Source organism: Dryas octopetala, chromosome 3 (assembly GCF_963921425.1).
Source record: "Dryas octopetala chromosome 3, drDryOcto1.1, whole genome shotgun sequence".
NCBI classification, from domain to species: domain Eukaryota; kingdom Viridiplantae; phylum Streptophyta; class Magnoliopsida; order Rosales; family Rosaceae; genus Dryas; species Dryas octopetala.
Window position 1 is genome coordinate 4,794,401 of NC_141368.1, and position 16,898 is coordinate 4,811,298.

The window sequence follows — 16,898 nt, forward strand, 5'->3', positions numbered from 1 at the left end:
TCAAGGCATCTTCTAGATTTCCTCTTCAAAGGGTGCATAGAGTAATAGAAATACAACATTTTTTTGTCTCTCCAAACCCCACGTGCTCACTGAGCCACTGCACTTCATTCAAGTAAAATATCAGTGTGGCCGTGTGGGGTTTGGAAAGGAAAAAAAAGAGGTCATTTTAGAATTTGGCATTGTAGATTTGTAGGAAACCCAATGTTAATGACTTCATTTGTGATACAACTAGACCACCAGTAAGAACCCACACTGGCTTTCAGCTCTCTTAAAGATAAGATGGGCTTAGTTTGTATGTCCTGTCGTTTGGGCCTGAAGACAACCCACTTTACAGTTCACATCATCCGTGAAAATTATGGTTTCAAACAAAAGAATATTTTTGGAAAATATGAAAAATTAGGATGAGACGAAAAATTAAAGCATATTTTTGGAAACCCAAAAGTTTTGATGAAGGTAATGGAGATGAAAAATTATGATGAGACGAAGATGGATTCTGAGAGAAAAGCAGTTTGAAAGATTAGTTGAATTCTGAGAGAAAAGCAGTTTGAAAGATTAGTTGAGCAAATTGAAAAAATTTTACAAATGAAAAACAGATCAACTTAGTTTAAAATAAAAAAGACAAGTAAAAAGGTTGAAGTGAATCACTGTTCACCGTTATGTGTTGAAACTTGAAAGTCCAAACGAACTCCAAAGCGTCCAAGGCGGTTCTCATTTCTCAACGACTCAACCTACCAATAACAGAAAGCAGTCACGATTAAATTGCCAAAAACATTTATGTATTTACGAATTACGACAAACACCAGGAAGCTTTGTTAGTAAATGAACGCGAATAGGGGTAATTTGGAAATTTGCTATTCTCCAGATTTAACGGATTATCCACCCTTCCAAAAGCGAAAGGTCGAAAATCCAACCCAAGTCAAAGACAAGTCCAACACTTAAAACGACGACGGTTCCGGATCCTCTAAAGGAACGTGGGACACGTCGGTCATTTGAAAAAAACCGCCTCAAAAAACCGGAATCCGAAACGTTGGCAAAAAACGCAGTTCCCACATTAATCGCTTTCCCATCTTGCAGTTAAAAAGGCAGGTGCGCTCGCTCATAGACAAACCGAAACCCAACGAACAAGCAAACCCCCACTATGACAGTCCCAAACGACGCCGTTTCCAAAAAAGCCGACGACCGCAACCGCCCTCTTGGCGACTCCGAACTCGTCCGCGGCGGTGCCAAGACCGAGTTGCTGGGACTCGGCGAAGGGGCCGACGGCGACGGCGACGAGGCGGTGACGAGCGGCGGGAGAGTGAAGGGACCGTGGTCGCCGGAGGAGGACGCGGTGCTGAGTGGGCTGGTGAGCAAGTTCGGAGCGCGGAATTGGAGCATGATCGCCCGAGGAATTCCTGGACGGTCCGGGAAGTCGTGCCGGCTCCGGTGGTGTAATCAGCTCGACCCTTGCGTCAAGCGCAAGCCCTTCTCTGGTAAGTGTTAACCACCATTTTTAATTACATGTATATGTATGCTTTGTATTTTGATTTTCAATTAGTTGGAATTGTCGCTGGTTTTCAATTAGGATTGTTAATCAAGTGGAATCATATCTTGTGTATTCACAGTGTTGGCTATGCAACATCATGATTTTAAAACAGCTTGTTAAAATTATATGTTTGTAAGTAGCACAGAAAGGGAGAGGGAATTGATGGTGTTTTTGTTTATTTCAATAATTTTGTTTTAATAGTGATATATCTGTTGGTAATTACGTGTGTGGGGATCTCTTAATTGTGCATTCTGTACATGTAGGCAGAAAGAACTGTATGGCATATGGACACTGTTTAAGGAATGGATGTGACAGAGTTTGTTTCTAGTTTCTAAAATATGTTGGAAAGTTCAGAATGATTTGTTATGTCATGATAAACTAGATGGAATAATTTATAGTAATATTTTTTTTTTCATTTTCTTCTTTCTTTTGAAGTTGTGGTTTCAATTTTGTAGTATATACTATGGCTGGTGTGAAAATTTTGTAACAACATTGTATTTTTATGAATTGATGCATAACTTCATATTTATTTTGGGTATGCGTCTGTTTATCTAGCCCCCAGGGAACTTTGGAGACGTAAGGAAATGTATGTGGATTCAACTCAAATTCCGTTGTTTGGTAGTGGCTTTAAGAATTAAGCTTTAGTATCATAATGTTGGTTCTACATGATTGAGGTTCTGTATTAATTCTTCCATCTTCTTCCTTTTTTTCTCAAGATAATGCCTTTCTCTCTCCTCTTTTGTGCTAAAATGTTGCCACTGATTCAGGTTAGTGAATGAAATATATCTAAAAGTTTTGTACCTGCAAATTTTGTGATCCTGTCCTTGTATACTTTTCTTTTGTTGCCATTACATTAAGAGAAAGAGGCTAAATGAATTTGATACTGGCATGCTCTTCCATTCACTGCTGCATATATATTTATTTTTTATGAAAGTCTTTTCAGCGCCACTTAAATTACTGCAGATGAAGAAGATCGTCTTATAGTTACAGCCCATGCTATCCATGGGAACAAATGGGCAGCAATTGCAAGGCTCCTTCCAGGTAGAACAGATAATGCAATCAAGAATCACTGGAATTCTACACTAAAGCGCAGGTGCCTGGATCTAGGAAGTTTTAAGTTGGAACCTGGCGAAATGATGGATGATGGCAGCCTTAACAGAACGAAGGCATCCTCAGAAGAAACCCCGTCAATTGGGAATATCAGTTCATTCAAGACTCATGGAGGAAGAGAGGTCTTGATGGACAATAGACTGAACCTGTTAAACGAAACAGGTCAAACAAAAGAGGGTTGCGGTGTTGCTGAATCAGAAGACCATCATACTCTTCTTGCTGAATCAGAAGACCATCATACTCTTCTTGCTGAATCAAATGACCATCCTACTCGTCTTGTGGAATCAAAAGACCAGTCCACCCTTTGTCGTCCAGTGGCACGTGTTAGTGCTTTCAGAGTTTACAACCCTCTAAACAGTGCAGCAAATTCCTCTGTAGTCTCAAGGACAGTCCCAAGTCATGGCCCTTTGGTCCAAACTTCTAAACTGGATTTTGGCTTCTGCAACTTCCTTGAAGATGCTTGTAATGAGCCTACGGTTCCTCTGCGTTGTGGCCATGGTTGCTGTGATCCAGGTGAAAGACATTCTCACAGCTCATTGTTGGGGCCTGAGTTTATTGAGTATGAGGAGCCTCCCTCTTTCTCTAGCCATGAATTAATCTCCATTGCTACAGATTTGAACAATATTGCATGGATTAAGAGTGGCCTTGAGAACTGTGAGACTAGAATATCAGAGAACGCAGCAAGCCAGAGAGTCTATCAAGGAGCTGCCACTACCTCGCAAATGGGATTATCAGAAACGAACATGACGAATGACCATATGCACTTTGAGGAGGGAAGGAACAAATTGATGGGCATGGTGACACAAGTGCTAACAACCCAGATGCCTAAACAAAATTTTGCAATGCCAACTGAAGTTGAGGGATTGAGCTAGAACTCGTGGCTGGTTTTTCCTTGAGGTTTTTAATTGTGGAAGGAGAATATATGGGAACGATATATTTTCACAGCATATTAGGTAAATCTACAGTCTGATTTTGAAGGCTTTTTCTTTTTTTTTTTTCAAGAAAAATAGCTATCTCATTTAAGAGGCCTTTTTTGGGCATATATCAAGATATAAATGTAGGATCATGTACCCCTTTTGTCTATCCACCCATTGCCACTTAACTCAAAGTTTATGGGCTAAGCCGCTAAGAGGCTGGCGACTTCTTAATGCTCTTTCTTCTTCTTAAAATTAACTCCTTAATAGTTTTGTAAAAATTGAAAGAAACTGGGGGGAAAAAATAAAAGAGTTTTGAGGGCTACGGGCTACGGGCTACTGGCTGACCCATCAAAAATGGGCAAAACGTTGGCCCATTTGTCCCTTTCTTGATAGGCCATAAACAAATAGAACAACCAATCTTTTTATACTTATGCCGACATTCAGGTGTCTTATACAGTCTACCTAACATACCCTCAATGTCCAAATACATAGTCACCTTGTAATGAAGAAGTTGATTATAGTCACCTTGTAATGAAGAAGTTGATTATCCACATTTTTATTCATAAAAAACAAACTCTCATCCACTTAACCAAAACAAAAAAACTTATCATCCCTACATTAATTTATAAAGGAAATCTTAAATTAAAAACTCATGAACAAGTGTTGATTAATAGATAAGAAACTACAATAACTTATATTTATATATCTTTGGTACCAAGTATACTTGACGAACAAAATACTATAAAATAAAATCTAGTGTTAAAAAGTGCAAGATTTGACTAAGATTCTAAAGATACATATACACATTCATATTTTCGCAAAAGTTTTCCAAAAATTCTTACTAGAATTTAATAACAAAGCATCCTACTATAATTAGAGATAAAAAGCTTAAATTGCAACACCTAAATCCTAATACCTTAAGGCCCCGTTTGGGATTGCGGTGGAAGACCCAAAAGCTGCTGTGGATGACAATTTTCAATCACCTACAGCAGTTTTGGTGTTTGGTAAAAAAATTAAAAACTGCTTTTCCCCACAATTCTCAACTCCCCACAATAAAAACAGAAAGCAGGTTTCTAGGTGCTTTTGAAAGCTGCAGTGAATCACAGCAACAATGAATATTTTATTTTACCCATAATATCCTCATTGATTTTTATATTTTTAATTTGTTTATTTTAAATTAAAAAATATGTTCATTGTTAGTTATATTTTATAATGTGATAATTAATTATGATATTTTATTTGCACGATTAAAATTATAATATACCTAAAAAAATAATAGACATAGTTATTTAATAATCTTGTTCTTAGAAAAATTAATGCTTATAAAAATTTGTAGCCAACAATTTAAAAAACAAGTAAAACACATTTTATTTTTACAGCTGTTTTACCTCACAGCTGTTTTTTCATACAGCAATACCAAACTGGCCCTAAATTGTATATTGTCCTTGTACTGCTATAGCCTGTACGTAAAAAGCTTCCCTAATTCGTTAATGAACAAAATGTGTGAGACCCATAGCTTAATAAAGGAACACATCGCGCTATCTCAAACCCTAAATCCTATATTAAAAAAACCAAACCCTAACTTGAAACCTTAATTAATTATGAAGCTTTAAATTAAAGAAAATTTCCTTTTACCAAAAAAAAAAAAATTCAAACTTGATTAGTTAAAAACTAAAACTTAAGAATCAGGCCGGCTTCCTAAAATTCAACTGCCATGCAGTTCAAAGATTCGGGAAATCATCACAATCAATTAAAGATTCTAACACAATCATCATTAATTAATCAAAGATTTTGATAGATTGTAAAATATATTAATGTAATCGATCTCTGTATAACTCGTCCATCATAATTGTATATATATATATATATATATATGTATGAGACTGAGTTCTCCCGTCTCTATTCTCTGCCGGTCTGCCTCCTTAGTCTCCACTACCTATTTTTTTACGTGAACCTCCAAATCATTGCTATAATACTCCCTTGTAATGAAAATTTCATTCATTCCAAAACCTTACAATATGGTATCAGAGTAGACAATTTACATGTTTGACTTTTCTATTTGTTGAATCTTACAGATAAAATTCAATATTAGAGTTTTTGTGTTCCACACTTCCACTGGCTTGCTTGTTTTTGATAGGACTCAAATGTAAATAGTAGACTGTTATAAACAGTTTACCATGTGGCTGCCACGTGTCGTACTTTTAGTGGGTCTTGGCTGTATGGTCGTTGGGACTTTTCTGTTGCAACAGCTCTGTTGCTGGTATATTACCAGACCAGCTCTTGTGTAAAGGACGGTTAATGAATAATGAAGTGTCTCGTTCTTGATTCTTAGTCAGTCATCTCTAAGGTAGAAACTAGGGTTCTATCATTGGTATCAGAGCCATTGATCCTCTAAGTGTTCCTTTAGTGTATGACCCGTGCTCGCACTCGTTCGAAGACCATGGAAGCTCACGTTTCAAAGGTAGAAGCTTCTACCACCAAGATTGAAATGGCAGTGGATGCTATTCGCGGCTTGCTGGAGGAGAAATTTGCTCGTATCGATGCGCGATTTGAAGGCATTGATAGGCGTTTGGACTCGCCGAACAATCGTCGTGGCGTTCTTGACCAGACCAACTCCGATGACGATGACGGTGACGGTTTTCGCCATCGCCGAGAGAATGAGAGGGGCGTTCCTTTCGAGCGACGTCAACCTTTCATCAAGATGGATTTCCCAAGATTCGTTGATGGGGATGATCCAATTGCGTGGATTTTTAAGGCGGAACAGTACTTTGATTACTTTGATATTCCACCAGAGCGGAAGGTCAAAATGGTTTCTTTCCATTTGGATCGTGAGGCGTTGCAGTGGTATCAATGGGAAGATTGTGCTACACATTGGCCGCGGTGGGAAGATTTTACGAAGGCTTTTTGCAGGGAATTTGGGTCTCATGAATTTGAGGATTGTGCAGAATCATTGTTCAAGTTGCGTCAGACTGGTTCTGTGAAGGCTTACATACTAGAGTTTCGTCGATTGGCGACTCGAATCAAGGATTTCAGTCCAACTTTTCGTCGAAGCTGTTTCATTGGGGGTCTGAAGAACGAGCTTAAACACGATGTGAAGTTGCTGCGGCCTGCTACAGTTCAAGAAGCTATGGCTTTTGCCATGGAAATTGAGGCCAAGTTGCAAGAATGCAGGTTAGTTAATTCTGTGGGATCTTTTAAGCCAAGATTACCTCTTGTGCCTGCTATGACTCATCTAGGTCCAGCTAAACATGAAAACATGCCTAAACGAGATATGCCTATTAAGAAATTAACTCCTGAGGAAATTCAATTCAAGAAACAGAACAATCTTTGTTTTTACTGTACTGAGAAGTTTTCTAGGGGTCACAAATGTGCTGGAAGGCAAATCTTATTGTTAGATGTGGGGTATAATAGTTCTGAGGAGGAGGAGATTGTACAAGAATTACAGAAAATGGAGATTACTGCTTGTTGTATTACAGCTTGTGCCTTGTTTGGTACCCCTGCACCTGCTGCAATTAAAACTATGAAAGTATCCGCCTTGGTTAAAAACTGTCCTGTGGTGGTGCTTTTTGATTCAGGGAGTTCTCATAATTTCATCGATTTAGCATTGGTAAAGAAGCTTGCTTGGAAATTGGATCAGTCTAACACCTTTGATGTTATGATAGCAGATGGTGGACAGGTTCAGAGTAAGGGTTGTTGTCCTGCCGTACCATTAATAATAGGAAATTATACTTACACTTCTGATATGTTTGCCTTACCATTGGGTGGCTGTGATATTGTGTTAGGTATACAATGGTTGAGAACTTTAGGGCCAGTTTTATGGGATTTTGAGAAATTGACAATGGAATTTTGGCATGAAGGTGTGCAAATTAGTTTGTCTAGTTCTAAGCCTCAACCTACACAATCCATCTCTTCTCATCAAATGCAAAGATTGTTGCATTCAAATTGTTATGGGGCTGTCTTATATGCTGTGGAAAAGGAGGAATGTGTTAAGCTTGCAGATGATTTAGCTCACCCTCAACAGCAGGAGTTACAAGCTCTATTGGATTCCTTTTCGTCTGTGTTTGGAATACCTACCACACTACCTCCTATGCGTGAACATGACCATAGAATTCCACTGATTGCGGGTTGTAAGCCTCCAAGCATTAGACCCTATGCTTATGGCCCATTGCAGAAGACTGAAATTGAGAAGTGTGTTAAGGAACTGCTAGCTTCTGGATTTATCAGAAACAGTCACAGCCCTTTTTCCTCACCTGTATTGCTGGTCAAAAAAAAGGATAGCACTTGGAGAATGTGCATGGATTATAGACAATTAAATGAGCTCACTATTAAGGACAAATACCCAATTCCATTGATTGATGATCTGTTGGATGAATTACATGGGGCAATGTATTTTTCTAAATTGGATTTGAGGAGTGGTTACCATCAGATAAGAGTTCATTCTGCAGATATCGAGAAGACTGCTTTCAGGACTCATGAGGGACATTATGAATTCCTAGTAATGCCTTTTGGCTTGACCAATGCCCCTGCCACATTTCAAGGTTTGATGAATGATATCTTCAGAGCTTGTCTGAGGCGGTTTGTTATGGTATTTTTTGATGATATACTAGTGTACAGCACTTCTTGGGAAGCTCACTTAAGCCATCTTAACATTGTGTTGGGGCTGCTGCAACAATATCAACTATTTGTTAAAATGTCTAAGTGTGCATTTGGAGTCACAACTATTGAATATTTGGGCCATATTGTTTCTAGAGAAGGTGTTTCAGCTGACCCTTCCAAGTTGCAAGCAGTGGCAGATTGGCCTTTACCGGTTTCTGTGAAGAGTTTGCGCGGCTTTCTGGGTCTTACAGGGTATTACCGGAAATTTATTCCTGACTACGGACGATTGAGCTACCCTTTGACTCAATTGACCAAGAAAGATGGTTTTATTTGGACTCAAGAGGCCACTGATGCATTTCATAAGCTTAAAGCATTAATGCTATCCCCAAGGGTCTTAGCCTTACCAGATTTTACAAAAACTTTCATTATTGAAAGTGATGCTTCTGGTACTGGAATTGGTGCTGTGTTACAGCAGGATTGAAAACCTATTGCCTTCACCAGTAAAGCACTTGGTCCAAGGAATCAGGCTCTTTCCACATATGAAAGGGAAATGATGGCCATTGTTCATGCAATTAAAAAATGGCATCATTATCTACAGGGTAGGCATTTTGTGATCAAAACAGATCACCATAGCCTCAAATATTTTTTGCACCACAAGGCTCACACTCCTTGCCAACAGAAGTGGGTCACCAAATTGCTAGGTTATGATTATGAGATCCATTATAGACAAGGTTGCGATAACAAGGCTGCGGATGCTTTATCCCGATCCCCACTTGTTACTAGTTCTTGTCTACAATGACTCAGGTGCAATGCATAGATACTGGGTCATCTGATCTAACAAATACTAAGGCTTGTTCGGAGACTCTTGCTATTTCCTACCCTTATCATAGCTGGATGGATGATTTGAGGAGGTACAATGAAGGTGACCCTTGGATTTTGGCTAAGATGCAGCAACTTTCATCAAATAGCTCTACCCAACCGGTCCACACTCAGTCCGTTTCTGCATCTAATCACCTGCAGAAGTACCATATTGATAATGGTCTCCTCAAATACAAGTCTCGGATAGTATTGAGTCCCACATCTGAATGGAGAACCAAAGTTTTTCATGCTCACCATTCAGTACCAACAGCGGGTCCTGCTGGTTTTCTCAAAACTTATCAGCGATTATCTAGAAGTTTTTATTGGCCTAGTATGAAGACTGATGTTAAGCAGTGGGTTGCCAAGTGCCACACTTGCCAACAGCATAAGTATGAGACCTTATCCCCTGCTGGTCTATTACAGCCCTTGCCTGTGCCAGATAGAGTTTGGACTGACATTTCTATGGACTTTATTATTGGCTTACCTCCTTGCTATGGCAAATCTGTGATCTTCGTGGTAGTTGATAGATTGAGCAAATATGCTCACTTCATTGCCTTAGCTCATCCCTATACTGCAGCAACAGTTGCACAGGTATTTGTGGATCATGTCTTTAAGCTCCATGGGATGCCTAGTTCTATAGTTTGTGACAGAGACCCAATTTTTGTCAGTGATTTTTGGAGGGAATATTTCAAATTACATGATGTAGCTTTACGGATGAGTTCTGGCTATCATCCTCAAACAGATGGTCAGACAGAGGTGGTGAATAGGTGTCTGGAAACATACTTAAGGTGTTTTGCTGCAGCTCAACCAAGGAAATGGGTTCAATGGTTATCCTGGGCAGAGTTTAGTTATAATACAGCTTTTCATACTGCTACCAGGTTGACTCCATTTGAGGTGGTGTATGGACAACCTCCTCCCACTGTTACTCCCTATGAGCAAGGTACAACTAAATTTGCTGGTGTTGACAGAACTTTGGTTGCAAGAGATAGGATGCTTTCCCTTCTTAAAACTAATTTGGGGCTGGCACAGAACCGAATGAAGATTCAAGCAGATAAACATCGACGCGAAAGGGAATTCCAGATTGGTGATAGAGTGTACTTGAAATTAATTCCTTACAGATTGCAGTCACTGTCTACTCACTCCTACCATAAGCTTCTGCCTAAATTCTATGGTCCTTATGAAGTCTTGGATAAGTTGGGGTCAGTAGCTTATAAACTCAAATTACCTGAGGGTTGCAAGATTCATCCTGTTTTTCATGTTTCATGCTTGAAGAAGCAGTTAGGAAATCATGTTACTCCTACACTAGCTTTACCACAGATTACTGAAGATGGCATTGTCCAAGATGAACCCTTAGCTATTTTGGAAAGGAAGATGGTCAAGAGGGGTAATGCAGCTGGGGTGGATGTTTTGGTTCAGTGGAGACATCACTCTCCTGAGGAGGCTACATGGGAAGATTACTACGACATGAAGGCAAGATTTCCTGAATTCATTGCTCAAGCGGAAGCTGCTGCTGTGCGTGGAAGATGAAGATGCAATTGCACTATGGCTGCTGCTGTGCTTGGACGATGAAGACACAATTGCACTATGGTTGTTGCTGTGCTTGGACGGTGAAGATGCAATTGCAATTTGGACTTTCCTTTTTTCTTTTTGTTGATTTCGTGTTAATATTCGTTTCCACATTCTGTAAATTTGGTTTCATAGGGGAGGGTGATGATAGGACTCAAATGTAAATAGTAGACTGTTATAAACAGTTTACCATGTGGCTGCCACGTGTCGTACTTTTAGTGGGTCTTGGCTGTATGGTCGTTGGGACTTTTCTGTTGCAACAGCTCTGTTGCTGGTATATTACCAGACCAGCTCTTGTGTAAAGGACGGTTAATGAATAATGAAGTGTCTCGTTCTTGATTCTTAGTCAGTCATCTCTAAGGTAGAAACTAGGGTTCTATCACTTCCTTTTTCATAAGAGAAGAGGGTGAGAGAAAACTTACAACTCCATGAGAGAGAGTGCCTCATAAGACAATGAAACGTTGTAAGAGATATGGGAATAATGGGGGAAAGGATGAGAGTTACGGGCAACCCTAGTTTATGACTCATAATAAATGGGCCTAACAGTTTGTCCCCATTTTTATGGGCCACAAACAAAAACAGGCCCAAACAAAAACAAAAATCGATCTTGGACTCGTAACAGACATACGTCCAACTACAAGTAGAGCACAAGTAGAGCCACCTTGTAATGAAGATGTTGATTGTTCACATTTGATTTTAGCACTCGTGGAATGATTAACATTTGATCATTAACTTAATTCTTCTTCTATCATGATATCATTACTTACTTAAATAACAGTAATAATAATAATAGTTAATAATATTTTGGGTTGTTGGAAATAAATTAGGGATTAAAAAAAAGTAGTTGTTACTCGACTGTTTCTTTGTCAATGACCATACTTTATTTTTTATTAAAAGCGTAATTTAGGATTTTGCCAAACATGAGGTAAAAAGGAGCAACAAGTCTTGCCCTGAATGATCATTCGTAATGATGGAACGGCTGTTGGTGTATCCGGTGCGCACCTCTCAAATCTCCCTCTAAAGCATTTTATATACTAAAAGTCAAAAATACCCTTCTCATAACTACCTTTTTTCTAGTAAAAAAACATGGACAGCCGGACAGGCCTGACTTTCCACAAGTTAAAGTGGACTGGGGTCTTCAGAGTTCCAAAAAAATAAGACTGGGGTCTTCATGTCTTTTTTTGGCCAAGGGGGTCTTCATGTCAGTTACGCAATTGAAAGTGAAACAGAAGTGGATAAAAAAAAAGCAAGCAGCAGTGAAGAGGACAAAGGTACATCTGCTTTTGATGCTTACATTTTCTATGCTCTCTACTGTGTGGGAAAAAGAACAGTTTTTAAGGTCACTTCAATCACTTCCTTCAAAACCTCATCCTCTCCTTGACCCCAAAAGAAATTTTCTTTTAAAACAAACACTAATGTCGCTCCTAACTCGTTTAACAGTGAGCACTAATCAAGTCCTTGGTTCATGCCATTTTGAGTTAATGTGGCAAATGGCATGTGATTTGTGTGCAAAGTAAAGTACGGCCAAATAGTCACTTGGTTTGGGGGACACAATTTAAGCTTTAACATGTTTCTCCTGCCCGCTGCAACATTTTAGAGTCTTGTATTTTCCATTAGTCTATAAAAAGATCTTTTCTTGATCTTTTTCCCTCCTCAAGTTTCTGTTCCGGGACTGACAGTAAGAGAGAGAGAGAGAGAGAGAGATCACCTACAGCGCCACAACACAAGTACCCAGTTGCTCAAAATCTGACGAAAGCACCTACATGTGTTGTTGTGCAGAGCTGTGCTTACCAAGGTTGAAAGAAGTCACAGAGGGCTTCTTCAACCTTTGTGGGCATTCATGATCTCAGCCTCACAGAGCCATTACATGAAGATTCCCTCTCTGTGTCTTGGAAATGGCAGCTGTAGACAAGCCCCACGTTGTTGTTGTTGATGTGGAAGAAGAAGAAAGGGGTCACCGGAGCGCCGGCACCGGTCACAGGTACTCCGGCTCCGGCTCTGACGGGTCAGACGAGGAGGAGGAGGAGCAGAGGTGCTCAAGTGAGTCTGGCACTGAGATTGTGGAGAGGGAATCCTCTGTGTCAGAGAGTTCAGTGGAGTTGGATCTGGAATGTGGGGTGCCTGAGGTTAAGGCTCACTTGGAAAAAGTGGAGAGGGATTGTAGGATTTGTCATCTGAGCTTGGATGCAACCAATCATGAATCTGGGATTCCTATTGAGTTGGGATGTTCTTGTAAGGAGGATTTGGCTGCTGCCCACAAGCAGTGTGCTGAGGCTTGGTTCAAGATCAAGGGTAACAAGTAAGTATTACTTCCCACTAACAGATAAAGGTGACATTTTTATGTGTTTTGGGGACTACCCAGCTGTTCGTTATAGCTTTTATGTTCATGGAATGTGATTACAGTGTTCTGTCTGTGCTTGACATCCACCCATTTTGCTTATTGGTAGCAATTTGACGAGTAGAATGATATGGTGATGTGATCATAATTCATAACTAAAATGCTTTACATTATATTGTTATGTTCTTCTGGGGATTTTGAAATTATGAATATGGTTTTCCATCTTAAATGTCCTGAAATATATTATTTGGGGATGAATAAGATGATGCAAGCAAAGTGGTCTTAATGCAAACCTAAATTATAATAACACTTGTACTACTTTAGGATGTAAAGAAAAAGCATATTTGCGTAAATCAAGAGCATCAACATTAAAAAAGCGAAAGATGAAAGCACTGGCAGCCCTGCATAGATTTCCAACTGTGCAAATGATTCTCCCCCCATTCTTGTCTTGTTGGAACACCTACACGTTTCATTTCTCATTCCCTTCCAACTTTTTTCTCTACTTTTTCACTTAGACAAGCTGGTTGGTGATGTCTACTTTAGTAAAGTCAATTAATTTGGCTCTTGCTGATAGCCAGGTACTACTGATCTGATATATTGACTGAGGTCATTTGACTCCTGTGTCCGTTCAATAGACTTGTATTAAACGTGTATCTATGTTTTCCACACACATTTATCTTCATGATGGATGTTTTGGGGAAGTCAAGTGCTATTACCTAATTTTCTTTCTTGTTATGGACATACTCTATGAATTGGACAACTTGGCTGTTCGTAGTGTTGTAAGATGCAGTACTTAACCAGTATCAATTTTTTATAGGTTTACCAAGAGTTTTCTCTATTTGGAGAAGAACTTCACTTAGCCTTTCTCTAGTAGTTCTTCCCCTCTTATGAAGATTGATAAATGAAGTAGGTTGTTCTGGCAGAGGCACCACAAATAAAGTGGAAGAACTATGTTTTTCATGGATGCTATTCTATCAAATTTTTAGGTTTCTATGTTTGGTAGAATCGATTGCAAGATCAAATATGTTGAAACAATCATTTCAATCTGGGATTTTAATTATGCGGTTACCAACCACTTTTGCAAAACAGTTGAGAGTTACAACCATATCTAGACCTTTCCTGAGATTCAACGTTGGTAGGAGTACAGTTTGGGTAGTGACATTTTTCTCTTAGACCACCCAAATCTGTTTTCTTTCTCTCTAAAACATCGTTCTTGTAGATGTGTTAATTGGACCAGAGTAGAAGTGGTGTTCAACAAGTTTTGAGACTCATGGAAGATATATGGCTTTAAATGCATTCTAGACTGGATGACCACAAATAAATGAAAGTGACACTGTAGAGATTAGAGCTGTAAAATGCATTGCATCTTGATGACCGCATATTAAAGAAAAAATCTTAACAGATTCAACTTGTCCAACTTTTCTGACTTCCGAAAACCACTATTGAAAATGGTAGCCGCATCTTACCTTGATCTGGTTCAAAAATTTTGCATTGTAATTGGATTTAAAACTTTCAGACCTTATACATAATGGGGAATGGCTTTTCACAGTAATAACTCATAACTGTGTCCTAATTTAGAAGTCTCAGAGAGCATTCAAGAGGCATGCTGATTGGCTTTCATTTTGACCAAAACATAGGAATTGCTTATCACATGCTTCTTTGGGCAAACCTTTGTATCTTCTTGTTTATACTATTATTATTGCTCAACTTCATACCCAAATATATAACTGCAGAACCTGTGAGATCTGTGGATCAACTGCACGAAATGTTGTTGGTGTGAATGAAGCTGAGTTGGTGGAGCAGTGGAATGAGGCAAATGATCCTGCAATGGCAACAGCAGCAGCCGGCTCTCTGCAGACAGCAGAGAACCGGAACTTCTGGCAGGGTCACCGGTTCCTAAATTTCTTGCTAGCTTGTATGGTCTTTGCCTTTGTCATCTCTTGGCTCTTTCACTTCAATGTACCCTCATAAAAATCTGCTACAGGGTTACATTTTTTTCATCAGTGATGATAGAGAGGTAGCAAACAAGCAAAGCACTCACAGAGGTACCATCCCTGTACCCATGTCTCCATACTATCTTGGAGTTAGCTAGCTGCTCCTCTATCTGGATGTTGTTTATGCAATTTATGTTTCCATCGTTTAATTTCAATTTGGAGTAGCCTAGTTTCAGCAGGTTGTTGTGTAATTTATGTTTCCATCGTTTAAATTCAATTTGCACCACCAATGTAGTTTCTTGTACTGTTGTAGCTTCAGATGCTTTATTGGCCAAAACAATGAAAACAACCAATTTATGTAAGATTTGTGGCATGTGCTTCAGTATGTAGTATTGTCATTGATTCTCTCATGTATTGAAATTTGTACTGATTAGTCATATGTGGCAATATCCAGAGGGCCATTTTCTTGCAAATGGCAAGGGTTGTGGAGTAGGCTACCTGCAAATGGTGGCAATACTTTATATATAAAGATAATATTATTGTTGATGTTCAAGCTAATTATATCTTACTGCGTTGATGTTTCCACTAATCAAGATATGTTAATCTTTCTTACGTGGACCCTGCAAAAGTACACATGTCATGCTTTACCAGATGCTACCTTTAACGATACAAATCATACAACTAAGCAAATTAAGAGCGTTATTTGCGGCGCTCAAATTCTCTCTTACTTTTGTATTTTTGTGGGTTGTCTAATACACTCCCGCACTGAAATGTGGAGGTTTAAGGACTCACAAATACCATTCTCATGGAGACTTATAATTAGGGCTTGCAACGGATTTTGTCATGTTATTTGGTGTTTGTGTTAAATACTAGTCAATTTTAACTTGACTCGTTTAATTAATTGTAATGAATAACTCAATCATAATTCAACTCGTTTATAATTGTGTCGTTTTCGGGTTGACTCATATATCTCGTGAACCAAAACTTAAACATAATTTCTTGTATTATTAATCAAAGGAATTACTTATGCATTACCTTTAAACCATAAAAAAAAAAAAACATATTTAAAAATTTAATCATAATACCAGTAAAGTCATATACAAATAAGTCATATAATACATATTAAAAATTGAGAAAAATTATTCATTTTCTTCATATAATACTAGTTAAACATATTTACCGTGTTACAATCGTGTTATACTATTTGACTAATCCGATCCATTTATCATTCATATTTAGTGGGTCGTGTCATATTCGTGTTCGTGTCAAGAAATAGCCAACCCAAACCCGCTAACTTCATGACGGATTGAAGTCGTATTATTGTATTGTGTCAAAATTTGCCACCCTGACTTATAATTCTTGTGACTAATAACATTTAGTTATGCATTCCAAGTTAGACCTATTATAAAGAAATTGAAGAGTAAATAAATCATCATTTGCTAATGTGTTAAAAAAAACAAGGTTTTATTAATCGGATTCATTTTTGCTCACCATGAATAGGGTGACACCTGTCATCCATTCATAATGGTGGTAATGTTCACCATCACCTTTTTGTAGTAGTAAAAATACTTTTAAATTTAGACAATTTTATAAGAATAATAAGGTAACATATATCAACCATCATATAGGTGGTTTTTTTTTTTTTTTTTTCTTCAGACTACATACACGTGGTTAGGAACTTAGGATTAGGAGAGTGAAATTAGGTGATGAAAGACAAACAGTAGCAGTCCCCAGGAGGGACCGAGGGAGTGTAAGTAAAAGAGATAAAAATACATACCAATGCACGAGTTGTTGCAATGACGGTGCCGTGATTAGCGATCGCAATCTTAATATGCCAAAAACACAGCTCGTGGTGGGACTACTACCCCTGGGACCTCATTTCTTTTTTTCTTATGATATTCATTACATTCATACTTCATTATTATGCCAATTATTACATTTCATTCTCTTTACCACTAAGTGGGCGATCACTCATAAATTGGAAAAACAAAAATAAAATTGAAAATACAATTCATTCAGAGATACCTTTTTGGAATCGAAGAGTGGGTTTGGCA

General features: G+C 38.6%; 2 protein-coding genes across 2 annotated transcripts; both read left to right on the forward strand.

Moving 5' to 3' along the window:
• Window positions 1-1,058: 1,058 nt before the first annotated feature.
• LOC147289913 (transcription factor MYB1-like) lies at window positions 1,059-3,718 on the forward strand. Its single transcript, XM_086236158.1, has 2 exons — window positions 1,059-1,472; window positions 2,489-3,718. The coding sequence occupies exons 1-2, from the start codon at window positions 1,139-1,141 to the stop codon at window positions 3,505-3,507; spliced, it is 1,353 nt and encodes a 450-aa protein (XP_086092284.1). The 5' UTR covers window positions 1,059-1,138; the 3' UTR covers window positions 3,508-3,718.
• An 8,291-nt stretch (window positions 3,719-12,009) lies between these two features.
• On the forward strand, window positions 12,010-15,229 carry LOC147289914 (uncharacterized). Its single transcript, XM_086237550.1, has 2 exons — window positions 12,010-12,871; window positions 14,644-15,229. The coding sequence occupies exons 1-2, from the start codon at window positions 12,468-12,470 to the stop codon at window positions 14,879-14,881; spliced, it is 642 nt and encodes a 213-aa protein (XP_086093676.1). The 5' UTR covers window positions 12,010-12,467; the 3' UTR covers window positions 14,882-15,229.
• The last annotated feature ends 1,669 nt before the right edge of the window (window positions 15,230-16,898 follow it).

Bases quoted from the DNA above. Each gene is read 5' to 3' on its own strand.
- LOC147289914 (XM_086237550.1), top strand. From the start codon at position 12,468: ATGGCAGCTGTAGACAAGCCCCACGTTGTTGTTGTTGATGTGGAAGAA. The intron at 12,872-14,643 runs GTAAGTATTACT...ATATAACTGCAG, and splicing joins TTCAAGATCAAGGGTAACAA to AACCTGTGAGATCTGTGGAT.
- LOC147289913 (XM_086236158.1), top strand. From the start codon at position 1,139: ATGACAGTCCCAAACGACGCCGTTTCCAAAAAAGCCGACGACCGCAAC. The intron at 1,473-2,488 runs GTAAGTGTTAAC...AAATTACTGCAG, and splicing joins CAAGCGCAAGCCCTTCTCTG to ATGAAGAAGATCGTCTTATA.